At 44.4% G+C, this 13929-nt stretch overlaps 3 protein-coding genes across 3 annotated transcripts; all 3 read left to right on the plus strand.

Annotated features, from left to right (window-relative positions):
* Window positions 1-8340: 8340 nt before the first annotated feature.
* Window positions 8341-9594, plus strand: LOC145960162 (uncharacterized). The gene has a single exon (XM_083079416.1). The coding sequence runs from the start codon at window positions 8341-8343 to the stop codon at window positions 9592-9594; it is 1254 nt and encodes a 417-aa protein (XP_082935542.1).
* Window positions 9595-10803: 1209 nt separating this feature from the next.
* Window positions 10804-11619, plus strand: LOC145960163 (matrix metalloproteinase-24-like). Its single transcript, XM_083079417.1, has one exon. It carries the CDS (start codon window positions 10804-10806, stop codon window positions 11617-11619), a length of 816 nt encoding a protein of 271 aa, XP_082935543.1.
* Window positions 11620-11653: 34 nt separating this feature from the next.
* LOC145960654 (uncharacterized) lies at window positions 11654-13698 on the plus strand. The gene is made up of 2 exons (XM_083080270.1): window positions 11654-12946; window positions 13027-13698. Exons 1-2 carry the CDS (start codon window positions 12744-12746, stop codon window positions 13634-13636), a joined length of 813 nt encoding a protein of 270 aa, XP_082936396.1. The 5' UTR covers window positions 11654-12743; the 3' UTR covers window positions 13637-13698.
* The last annotated feature ends 231 nt before the right edge of the window (window positions 13699-13929 follow it).

Below are 13929 nucleotides of genomic sequence, written 5' to 3' on the forward strand. Positions count from 1 at the left end.
GTCGACACTTTACCGTGGGGACATTATAAAATACCTCTGTAAGAAAAAAAATGATCGTGAGCAAGCGAGTTGATAGTTTGTAAATATAACACAATGTATTTTTTTTCTTTTATTTCACTATTTGCACATAAAATATATTTATTATTATTATAACGTATTACAATATGTTAGTTTTATTTATCCAAGAATTATGCGATTTGTCCATTAGTAGGGGAGCTATGTTGGTTCTAACTCAATTAAAATCTAAAAATAGATATTCCTAGTGGGGAACCGCGCATGCGCTGCGCGGTGGGGGATTTCTCTCTATCCGCTAGGTTGGTAATAAAAAATGCAGTCGCGGGGGGGATTTATCCGTTAGGTTGGTAATGCTCGCGCCGCCCGGACGCAACCCGTCCAACACGCGCCGCCCGGACGCAACCCGTCCAACACGCGCCGATCGGACGCAACCCGTCCAACACGCGCCGCTCGGACGCAACCCGTCCAACAACGTCGTGGTCGCCGCCTAAGGAAAAAAGTGAAATTTTGCGTAGCCGGCGGGCGAACGGTTCGCGCGAGGGCGCGTGGCTGAGCCGCTTGCGCCGCCCGGACGCAACCCGTCCAACAACGTCGTGGTCACCGCCTAAGGAAAAAAGTGAAATTTTGCGTAGCCGGCGGGCGAACGGTTCGCGCGAGGGCGCGTGGCTGAGCCGCTTGCGCCGCCCGGACGCAACCCGTCCAACAACGTCGTGGTCGCCGCCTAAGGAAAAAAGTGAAATTTTGCGTAGCCGGCGGGCGAACGGTTCGCGCGAGAGCGCGCGGCTGAGGGTGGGGCGAGGGGCGAGCCTCCGCCGGTTCGTTAGCGCCTGCGAGAGAGACCTCCGTAAGAGGAAGGGAGAGAGAGACGGAAGCCGATAACAATACGGCGTATCTATTCGACGACGAGTGTATCTTTTAGGTCTTGGATACGAATCGCGCGTATTGTATTTTTTTTTACGCGCGTCAGGAGCGGGAGAAAGATGGAAGCGGGCGATAATAATACGAGAAGAACGACGGATTTCGAGTAAAATATTTTTTTATTATTTCGTTAGATCGATTCGAGTAAAATATTTTTTTATTATTTTTGTTAGATCGACGCTCGCTTTATCCTTCGGTTTTTTAGCTGTTTAGTACGGTTCTTGAAAAAAAGTGCGGATCGCTAATTCGCATAGCGTGTTTGTCGAATAAAGACGTTGCGGTACCATCTTTCCCAATTTGTAGCGTAATCTCGCGTACGCATGAGTACGACCTCCGCGTTTAGCAGCTTCCGCCAAGCGTTCCATATATCTCGTTGTAAGATTGTGGGTAAAGTATTGATATCCGAATCGTCCAAAACAATGCGGTTCTTGAAAAAAGCGTGGATCGCTAATTCGCACAGTGTGTTTAATGGTTGAAAACGTCTTTTCCACACCATTTGATTCGTCGTCCAATCTATCCATGGTTCGTCGTCGCTGTCGATATCCGCATCTAAACACTCCATATGAGTATCTATAGTTTTAGTTAATAAACGACATTGCGTGCGTAATCTACTTTTTTTATAATAATGCTTTACTTTACCTTTCCGTATTTTATTTTCACTTTCGCTTATATACAGGGTGACCCATTTTAACTTAGGCAGCCAAATAACTCGAAAAATAAGCAAGATAGAGAAAAATGTTTTAGACAAAAGTTGTATGGTTTCGAGGGGGCCATAAGATGGTATCATTGGTTTGACCTTGAAGAGTCATTTGAAGGTCACGTGAAGTTCACTTCAATTTTTTTAAATGGAACATCCTATATATTTTTGTACATTCTTGTAGCTCATCTCGAGAGCTTTCCAAAACACTATAATTAAATACATTTTCGTTAAGTACTTTTTGAGTTATGAGGCTTGAAATAATTTCTTAATTTTACATAAACCGTAAAATATCTTGTAAAATATTCATTTTTCGATTACCTTACCTTAATAGTTTTATGTACAAAATAATGAGAGGAATCAATTGGTGTAAAGAAAACACATAGTTGTTTCGAAGAAAAAATATGTAATTTGCAATTAACAATTCCATATTTTTTCTTAAAAACAACTATGTGTTTTCTTTACACCAATTGATTCCTCTCATTATTTTGTACATAAAAGTATTAAGGTAAGATAATCGAAAAATGAATATTTTACAAGATATTTTACGGTTTATGTAAAATTAAGAAATTATTTCAAGCATCATAACTCAAAAAGTACTTAACGGAAAGGTACTTAATTATAGTGTTTTGGAAAGCTCTCGAAATAAGCTACAAGAATGTACAAAAATATATAGGGTATTCCATTTAAAAAAATTGAAGTGACCTTCACGTGACCTTCAAATGACTCTTCAAGGTCAAACCAATGATACCATCTTATGGCCCCCTCGAAACCATACAACTTTTGTCTAAAACATTTTTCTCTATCTTGCTTATTTTTCGAGTTATTTGGCTGCCTAAGTTAAAATGGGTCACCCTGTATACGGACGATTTATCATTAGCACGAAGTTGTAATTCGCCATTCTCGCGCGCGCACTTACGCTCGTCTCGAGTATTCGTTCGATCGTTATGTTGCGACGGTCCTAGTATCGGCGATGCGGGTAATACTTCGTCGCATCGTAACTTTTTTTCTTTGCATAGCACGATTTGATTCGTCGTCCAATCTATCCACAGTTCGTCGTTGCTGTCGATGTTCGCATCTAAACACTCTATATGAGTATTTACAGTTTTAGTTAATTTTATAATAATGCGCTACTTTACCTGTGTGATTTTTACGATCGGCGTTTAAATTTTTATATAGCTTTTCCTGTTGTCCCCGCGTTGGCACGACAACCATGCGCCGTCCTCGTACTCCGGTAGATATGGAATTTCGGCATTTTCGTATTTTTTTTCGCTTATATACGGACGATCTATCAGTAGCATGAAGTTGTAATTCGCCGCTCTCGCGTGCGTGCTTACGCACGTTTCGAGTATTCGTTCGGTCGTTATGTTGCGACGATCCTGATATTGGCGATGCAGGTAATATTTCGTTACATTGCAAATTCTCTTCGGTACTATTAATCTCTCGAGAGGACGACATGCTGTTTTCGCGGAACAAGATTCCATTAACTTTTTACCTATCGCGTTTTTTTTTAAATTGGTTAATGGAAATTTCGTCGTATGCATACACGTACAATGTGGGTCGAACGGGTCTTTTTCGGAATCCGTCTCAGAAGTAGTTGACATGCCTTTAATAGTAGTGGCACTTTTCGTTATTCGTATGTTACTAATTAGAAATTATTATCGCTAAGCCTTATATATAGTTTATTCTTAGTAATATCATATCGCGTATGCATCTTACATCCTGAAATTTACCGTTTTGTTTTTTTTCCTCGAGATACGCGTGCGTGCGCGATAACGAGTGAATCCCGGACGAATGCGGTATCGTCGATAGATTAGTCGTTTTCCCTTGGATACGTAGTGTTGATTTTTTTCCGGTTTTTTCGCGGTTTCGAGTGTCATCTTTATCGTTCGAACGAACGAACGTATAAAATAAACGCGACGATTTTTGCGGGAAAGGACGTAGCCATGCGCGAAGAAGAACGTCGAGTGCTCGAGAGCGCGCGCGAAGTCGCTACGACGGACGATTATCGCGCGTGGGTGAGACGATGTGACGAGTGTCTCGCGACATTGCGCGAGAGATGTCGAGATGCGCGACGACGAGTTTCGACGGGAGCGATTTTTTCCTTGGTCGCTCGAATTCTACGAGTAATCGGTGCGAAGGATCATTTGCGGAGACGCTTCGAGCGCGAGGGCGCGGGTGTCGAGAGACGCGAGAGCGAGGACGGGAATGGCGGCGAAGTCGAGTCGCGCGCAGGATTCACGTGGACCGAAATCGATACGGCTTTCAAGAGACGCGTGTTGACCGGCGCAGTGATTAATCTAGATTATATTGAACCTTTACGATTTCTCGAGGACGCTAGGGATACCGTGCTTCGTCGCGTGCGAGACGTTATGGGTCGATGTTATAGCGTTAAAGTGAATACGATTTTTAACGGAGAATTCGTATCGGGTGATGAGATCGCCGTTAAGACTATCGCCACGAGAAATCATTCGCTTTTGCCCGCGACGGATTTGCGCGAGTGGTACGACAATCGCGTCATCGACGATATTATGACGTCTTTGGAGGAATTTCAAGAACGCGATAGCGGATGGGCTTTGTCGCGCATACTCGATTTAACGGTGAATGTGAATAGATATAATCCTATGCGCGCTGGTTGTTACGTGCGAGTTCCGCGGGAAATTCAGATGAAAAGAGCGGTGGTTAACGTCCGAACTAACGATGAGGCGTGTTTCGCGTGGTCGGTAATCGCCGCTTTGTATCCCGTTAATCGAAATAGTGAGAGAAGTTCGCAATATCCGCATTATTCCACGGTGTTGAAACTGGAGGATTGCGAGTTACCTATGACTTTAAATGGAATCGGACGATTTGAACGATTGAACGAGATATCGGTGAACGTGTATACCGTCGGAGAGAAAAGACGCGGGAAGAACGGTGACAGCAGAATTTGTATCGTTCCTCTTCGTTTGACGAATCGAAAGAGGGAGAGACACGTTAATCTGCTGTATTTGAGCGATACGACGCGCGAAGACAACGAGATTGGACATTTCGCTTGCGTTAAGAATCTCTCTCGTTTAGTCGGCGCGCAAGTGAGCAGACGACGAAACAAGACGTACGTGTGCGATAGGTGAGTTTTTTGATTGTAAAAAATAGTTCGGTAATGAAATATCGATCTAATGTCCATTTCATTGTATTTTTTTCTTTCGTAGATGCATGCATTATTTTTATACGAACGAGAAGTTGATTGCGCATAGCGCGGACTGCGAGAAACTGAACGATTGCGCGATCGTTCTTCCCAGCGAGGATGATAAGTGGTTGACGTTCGATAATTTTTCGAGAAAGGAACGAATTCCGTTCGTGGTGTATGCTGATTTGGAATGTGTGCTGGAGAAGAAAGATGGAAGTGAGAAGAGGAGAACCGCGAACACGATTATCACTCAACATCATAAAGTTCACAGCGTAGGTTATTACACGCGCTGCTCCTTTGATGATGCCGCATCGGCGTACAGATCTTATCGTGGCGAGAGATGCGTCGCGTGGTTCGTGCGCGAGTTGCACGAATTGGCGCAGCGCGTGAAGATCATTCTCGATACCGCGGTACCGATGGTGGATCTTACGCCCGAGGAATGCGAGAGATTCGCGAACGCGACACGTTGTCACGTGTGCGATAGATCGTTTGAGGTGGGAGACATTCGCGTGCGCGATCATTGTCATTTGACCGGCCGTTTCAGAGGTCCGGCGCATTCTAATTGTAATTTAAATTACAAGGATTCTCACGTTATACCTGTGTTTTTTCATAATCTGTCGGGTTACGACGCGCACTTTATTATTAGAGATGTAGCTAATGCTTATCCCGGTAGCGTCGAGTTGTTGCCGGTAACGAAGGAATCATATATAGCTTTCACGAAGAACGTTCAAGATACCGCGACGACAACGACGACCGATAAGCGAAGCGATGGAAGCTCTATACGTTCTAAATGCGTTAAATTACGATTTGTGGATTCGTTCAAATTTTTAGACGCTAGTCTCGAAAAACTAACGTCGTATCTCGACGAGAGTAAGTTGACGATCACGCGAGGCGAATTTTACCGTCTCGTCGACGACGACTTTAAACTTCTCACGCGCAAGGGCGTGTTTCCATACGAGTATATCGATAGCATCGAGAGATTGCGAGAGACGCGTCTTCCGCCGCGCGATTCCTTCTACAGCTCGTTGATTGACGACATTGTATCTGAAAACGATTATGCCCACGCGATTCGCGTTTGGGAACGATTTCGAATCGAAACGTTGGGCGATTACAGCGATCTCTATCTAAAGACCGATGTTCTTTTACTCGCAGACGTGTTTGAAAAAACTCTTACTAGACAAATATGGATGCTTCGTCGATCGACTGTGGGAAAAATTGCCCGTACATTTGAAGAACGATCCCGATATGGAGCAATATCGGCTCTGTCATAAACATCATAATCAACCGTGGCAACGAGATCACATTGATGGTCCGCCACCGATGATTAAAGATTGTTACGCATGCATAGAAAATAAGACGACAATCGTATGAATTACGCGAAGAACATCGGTGGTAGAGGTTTACTCAATAAAGCTATAAATACTCTTCCATTCGAACTACATATACCTGGATATCAATTTTGCGGTCCCGGTACTCGTCTCGCGAAGCGACTCGCGCGAGGCGATCGAGGGATTAATCCGTTGGACGCGGCTTGTCGCGAGCACGATATCGCTTATTCGCAAAGCGACGATCTTGCCGATCGGCACATCGCGGATCGAGCGCTCGGAGCGAGAGCGTTCGAACGTATTCGAGCCGGAGATTCGACTTTCGGAGAAAGATTAGCGTCATCGACCGTATGGGCAGCTATGAAGGCGAAAACGAAATTAGGAATGGGTATGACTGGAACGCGAAGAAGTGGCGGCAAGAAGAAAACGAGTACGAGAAAGAGAACGAGGAGCCGAATTCTTCCTACGGCGAAACGCGGCGGCTTTTTACTGCTGTTACCCGCACTCGGGGCGTTAGGATCGTTAATCGGTGGAGCGGCCGGTGTGGCGAAAATGGTGAGCGACGGCAAAGCGTCGCGTCGACAATTGGAGGAGCTGCAACGACACAATCGAGCAATGGAAGGTCGCGGTTTATATCTCGCGCCTTACAAGCGTGGCGGAAGCGTCACGAAAAGGAGAAAACGCGTGGTTAAGAAAAAAAAAATCGCGCAAACATTGAGTAACGTTGTAATTCCAATTGGTGTTACGACGAATGAACAATTGAATCGCGCGGCCTTGTGCGTTCGTGTGCGTCACTTCAGAGGTGTATTTATGCGTAACGCACTGCCCGCGCGAGTTCGTCGCAATGAGAGCGGTATTGTGAATCTGGACGACACCTCGGGACCAGGTACGCATTGGGTGGCGTATGCTAAAAAGGGAAAAGAGGCGATCTACTTCGACGCTTTCGGCAATCTTCGACCGCCGCGAGAACTAGAACGTTATCTCGGATGCGATACGCGTATCGCATATAATCGTGACTCTCAACAAACTTATGATCAGAGTGTTTGCGGACAATTGTGTCTGCGTTTTCTTCGACAAATCGATTGGAGGGGAGAAAAAAAATCTTTCGGTATCTAATTATAATAATAACGTCCGTCACTATGTCGTTGATTCTTACATTAACTGGGAGAAGCAGCGTTCTCACGGCGAACTACTTTCCACCTTTAGATTTGAGCGACAACGATTACGAGCTTGGTTTAACTAATTTTGAAACCTACAATACAATACCGAATGTGAATGTTTCGAATAATAAATTTTATTTCGATGATAACGACGAAATGATCTCGATTCCCGTAGGATCATACGAGTTGCGCGACATAGGTGCGTATTTGAAAGCGGCAATTCTTCACAAACGACGACGACGACAACCGGAAGATAAGTCTAAAAGAAAAAACGACAGCGACAACGACAGCGAATATCTGTATGACATCGAGTACGAAGAGGAGAATGAGAGTGTCGACGGTAGCGATGGCGGCGGAAGCGAGCGCATTTTCTCGCTACGCGGTAACGACAATACCATGAGAAGTGAAATTAAATGCGCGTATCGAGTTAATTTCGACAAACCGAATAATATCGGCTCGTTATTAGGTTTTTCCTCGTCTCGCGTATTACAACCGAATAAATGGTACGCGTCCGATAAGCCTGTGAACATTATTGCGGTTAACACGATTCGCGTTGAATGCAACTTGACGACGGGCGCGTATGTAAATGGAAAATCTGCGCATACGATACACGAATTCGCGCCGAACGTTCCACCGGGATATAAAGTGTCGGAGATTCCAACGCAGATTATTTATCTACCGGTTATCGCGCGACTCGTAAACGATATATCGTTGCGCGTCGTCGATCAGAATGATCGATTGATCGATTTTCGCGGTGAAGAGATCACGATTCGTCTGCACGTACGGCGCAGACGATAAAACGAACGCGAGCGAGTAAGATATGAAAACGGGAAAGGAGGGGAGAGAGAGAGAGACATAACGATTCGCGCAATGCTCGTCGTGAGTGAATTTAATGCTGCGAAGGCGCGTCGCGGCATCGGCAACCATAATCGTATCGTCGAAACTCGAATCGAACATTCGGGGGGGGAGAAGAATGTTAAAGGATTGTCCGCCTCCAATATCGCTTTTCTACGATCTATGGGTTTCGTTGTACCGAAAATCGCGCGATAGTTCGACATTATGCGTGACATTTTGAATATCGACGGAGAACCCATCTTCGATGATCGCATCGTGAAGATTGAGAGTCACACGTATAATCCATACGCCAACACCACTTTCGGATACAGTGACGAGATACGAATACCTATTCAACAACAGGATCTGTATACGTTGCCGTGCGAGAGTTTTCTCTATATTGAGGGCAGACTACTAACGAAAAATGCTCCATCGGATCGACAACCGCCGGTATCGGGTAAATCGGTCACCCCCTCGATACCGCCACGGTTGGTAAATAACTGCGTAGCCTTTATGTTCGAAGAAATACGCTACGAACTCGACGGCGTGGAAATTGACCGTAGTCGCAATGTCGGAATAACAAGTACAATTAAGAATTACGTGTCATTGACAAGCGAACGAGGAAATATCTTGAAGAATGCCGGATGGGATTTCGCAATCGGATCAAGCGGCGTCGCAACAACGGACGACTTTAACTTCTGTGTTCCTCTCAACACGCTATTAGGTTTCTGCGAGGATTACAAACGTATTGTTATTAATGCGCGTCACGAATTGATTTTGATACGAGCGCGAAATGACCATAATTGTCTGATATCGCACGAGGAAAACGAGCCAAGAGTAGAACTGATGAAGATACAATGGCGTATGCCGCACGTAGTGTTAAATGACATTAATAAATTGTCGTTATTGCGCACATTAGATAGCGGTCGATATCTAAGTATGCCCTTTCGCTCGTGGGATCTTTACGAATTTCCGCTATTGCAAAGCACGACCAAACACTCGTGGGCCGTAAAAGCGGCTACGCAACTCGAAAAACCGCGTTACGTCATTTTCGCGTTACAAACCGGAAAGAAAAATATTCTATCGCAGGACATTTCTAGATTTGACGCGTGCAATCTAACTAATGTAAAATTGTATCTTAATTCCGATTTCTATCCATACGACGATATGAATTTAGATTTCGATAAAAATAGAATCGCAATACTATATGACGCGTGTACGCGATTTCGACGAACATATTACGGATCTAAAAACGACGGGACAATTCTAACTATGAATAAATTTTTATATTGCGGCCCGCTCGCAGTAATAGATTGTTCCCGTCAAAACGAGGCGATTAAGAGCGCCACCGTGGACGTTCGTCTAGAATTCGACTGCAAAGAAAATGTTCCACCCAACACCACGGCGTATTGTCTCATCATTCACGATCGCGTGGTGGAATATAATCCGCTAACGAATGTTGTGCGTAAAATTCTATAAAGCGATGCGTAAACTGTCGTCGAATTGAAAGAGAGAGAGGGAATAATGAGACGGAAGCGGTGAAACGAATAAACCGCGGATCTTTATATATATAAGACTGTGGAATAAATAAACGTTGATCCCTCTCTTTCGACCATGGCAGCGGCGACGACGGTTACGAGTAATATCGCGATACCAATTTTCATCGATCTGCAAGGTTTTATTGTCAACGAACGATTCGTAACGAAAGAAGTGGCGATACTCGCGAACGGTAGAGATCTAACGCATCACGTCTTTCGCGCTCCGATGTCATGGAATTTATTGACGAAAGGTGAAAAATCGCAAGCCTGTTGGTTAACTTTGAATCATCATGGATTCCATTGGACCGACGGATACGTGGAATATAAATGTGTTAGACAGATCATCCGCGACGCGATATGTCGCGCGTCAAAGAATCTTAACGCGGACACTACTACGACAATTTATGTCAAGGGTCATGAAAAGAAGAAATGGTTGGTCGACATTACGGAAGAAGTTGCGGAGCAACGCGATATAACAATCGAAACTATCGACGCCGATTACGAGGACATCGGACCTTTACGAATGCTGGCCACGTCACACGCCTATCGTTGCGCTTACCACACGAAAATTTGCGCTTTAGAAAACGTCTGTAAACTACATAATTGGTGGTTGGAGAGACGTAGTCAATTACACGATATGTAAATAACGATATATATTTATATACAATATTTTTTATATCTACAATTAATCTTTAATGTATTATTCTTTTCTACATTAACTAAATAGTTAAATATATATATTTACTCATCTAACGTATTACGATTAAGCGTTCATACGCACATCGTCTTTCTTCAAACGCGTTTATCTTTAGTATATAATATTCTTTCCATATTAACTAAATAATTAAATGTAATATTTACTCATCTAACGAATTATCTTTAACTTGACGTATATGTGTTACGATTAAACGTTCATTCCTCGATCGCTAATTTAATACGTCGACTGTCAAGGATTTCAGCCACCGGCTGACTCTAATTGAATGTATTATAATAAAAAATTGTACAATTAAACGTACGATTCTCACGCACTCATATATGCACGTCGCCCTTCTCTTTCTCCCCCTCCTTTTTTCCTCTCTCATCGATCGATCGATCGATGCTCCATCGTGAATTCGAGCGATTCGCTTCCGTGCGCGCGTTCGCGAGAGTCATGACGCGCGTCGCGATATCGTTCGTGTTATCGTTCGCGCTATCGACACTTCCGTTTGTCGTCGCTACGTCGCTGATCGATAGCGATATCGCGGAAGCGTTTCATTATCTGCGAATTTACGGCTATCTGGAGAACGATGAAAATCAACAATCGTTGGATAACGCAACCCTTCTGAGCGATGCATTGGCATTATTTCAAGAGTACTACGGTCTATCTGGAAATGGAATTCTAAACGTGGAAACAATTCGCGTAATGCGCAAACCGCGATGCGGCGTCGCGGACATTCACAATCACAGCTCATTAACGCGAAAGTGGCCGAAGACGCATCTCACGTGGAACTTTAAACTAGCAAATAGAGAAACTCTACGCACGACTCAAATGGCGTTCGCTCTATGGTCCGAGCATTCTTCGCTAACGTTTTCGCGCGACACGTTACAGCCCGATATACTGATATCGTATCAATCTGGCGTACACGTGTACGAGAACGATAAGAATGGAGACTCGTGCCCGTCACCGTTCACAGGTCCGGGAGCGGCCGTCGCTCACGCATTCTTTCCAACGGGAACGATCGATTACGTAACCGAGGTACACGTCGATGAATCGGAACCGTGGCACATCGCGCTAACGAGACCTCCGTCGAATAGATTGTATCTCCTTCAGACGCTAACGCATGAAATCGGCCACACTTTAGGTTTAACTCACAGTCTGAGAGAAGATTCAGTCATGTACGCTTATACGCCTACGGAAGACAAACAATTTCCGCTCAAATTGAGCATAGAGGATATCATAAGTATACGAAATCTCTACGGATCGTGAAAAACTTCGACTCCATCTACAACGACAACGACAACGACAACGACAACTACAGTAGCACCGATAACTACAATAACGCCAACGACCGTGAGAACGACAACGACGACTCCTACCAATACCATTGATCTGTGTGCCTTAAAACGTATAGACGGAGCATTAATTATGAATCATCGCTTATACGTCGCGCGTAAACGCAACGTATGGTCGATCGATATAAAGAGAAAACGTTACGGCTCGCCCTTCTCATTCGCCGACTATTTTAAATTTTTCCCTCGCGATATCGCACGTATATCAACCATGTATCAGAAACCCTCGGGAGACATCGTGATATTCGCGAACGGCTCTGTTTATCTCACCGATTCGAATTTTCAACTCAAAATAGGATGGCCGAGATCTATCGAGCACATCGGATTTCCGCACGAGGCTAAAATAAACGCTGCGATAAACACACATGCGGGGCGCAGTTACGTTATATATAACGACGATAAGATAGCCGAGATGAACGATTGCGCGACGACAATTATGAGACACGGCTCTCTATGGGATACGTTTTCCGGGATACCGTCCGCGATAACGGCGGCTTTTCGTCACATTGACGGTAATCTCTATTTCCTCAAAAAACACGATTATTACGCGTACAACGAATTCATCGACGCGATAACCTCAGCCGGTCCTTTCGATCTCAATATACTCGGAATAAAATGTCCCGCTGAAGGCATTCTAAATCAATTACAGGAACTCGTTTCCAAGATATATCGTCTAAAATACGTATCCGCCAACAGACCGGAGAATGATGATAATGATAACGACGACGACGATAATGATGACTACAACGACAATTATGCGGGAAACTTTAACACTTAATGTTTTTAAGATTATTATATCTTTCGCGTCGTTCTAAACCGCTTCCTCGTCTGGAATGCACATCAGCCTAGAAATTGAAAATCGTTATATTTAACGCATCGTTTTCCAAACCGCACTTCCGTTAATCGAAAAAAAACAATGAGTATATAAGGCGCATCTCGATCGCGACGAGCAACATTTTTCGCAGTGCTCGAGATTAACGCGCATCTCTCAACGTCGAGGTGTTTCCAACGAGCATCGATTCCTTCTACGCGAGACCGATCATGTTCGCGGGAATCGGACAGGAATATCGCCGAGTCCTCGGGGATCAAAATCAATCGGCGCCGCAAACGACGACGACGACGACGACATCAGCAACAATGTCCAATCCCTTCGTCGCGCCTTTGCGTCGAGACGAGGACGATACCCAGGACCACTGCGACACTCCGCCCGCGGAAAAAAAAGCCAAATTGTACACCGAAAACGAGTAAGTGTACACCTCGCGAATTATCTCGCGGGAACGTTTTCGATTATCTTTCTCTAATCTTTTTCCTCATTTTTCAACAGATGGATGAGAAATTGGATGTTTAAACGCGAGATCAATTTCGCGAAACATCCGATTCGCATATTAGGAAGACGATACGCGCTGACTAAAACGTCTTACAAGTACATCGACATCGCTATCGTCGTAAAGCGAGAATCATACGTCGATATCGCTCTAGGAGACTGTCACGGAAAAGAGATCTCGTTGACGGCAGATATGTGGAAAGATCTGCTCGCTCTACGCAACGATATACTACGGTATTTCGAGAACGACTCCGAAGATCCGCATGCTCCAACGTTCGCGATAATCGGAACCGCGACAATTCGATTCGGCAAGATAAACAACCTCAAAACACTACGATTCGAATCGGGAAAGAATCGCATATCCATGTCGCAAGCCACGGTAAAAGCGCTGTTCGATCTCGAATTATGCGTGAATCGCATCGTCGCGACGCTAACCGGCGTGCTCGAAACCGTCGACAACAAACCATCGAATTTCATCGATATCGCGACGCAAATCGATCATCCGAATGATATTCCGGAAGGAATTCGTCAACACGAACACTTCGACGCGAACGATTTAATCGATTGCGAGTTACACGCTCTCCTTTTCGGACTCTACTACAGTTTGTAAAACAATTTATGTGCATATAAATTCGAATGAAAAAAAATATACGCCGCTAACGCAATCCCATTGACGACTTATGTACTCACACATACACATGTAACGTTAATCGAATAAATAATAAAAAAATATTTAACACGAAATTCGTCATCTCTCCTCCTCCTCCTTAAAGACGAACACCTCTACGCGCAACATATTCTCCCGATACATCGAGTTTTCATTCATTCATAAATGGGAAACGAATACCGCTTAGATTAAAACGAGGAAATACGGAGCGGAAATCCGTTCGCGACCGCTTATCG

Source organism: Camponotus vicinus, unplaced genomic scaffold (genome assembly GCF_025532165.1).
Source record: "Camponotus vicinus isolate PSW18456_S1 unplaced genomic scaffold, iyCamVici1.0 SCAF_10, whole genome shotgun sequence".
NCBI lineage: Eukaryota > Metazoa > Arthropoda > Insecta > Hymenoptera > Formicidae > Camponotus > Camponotus vicinus.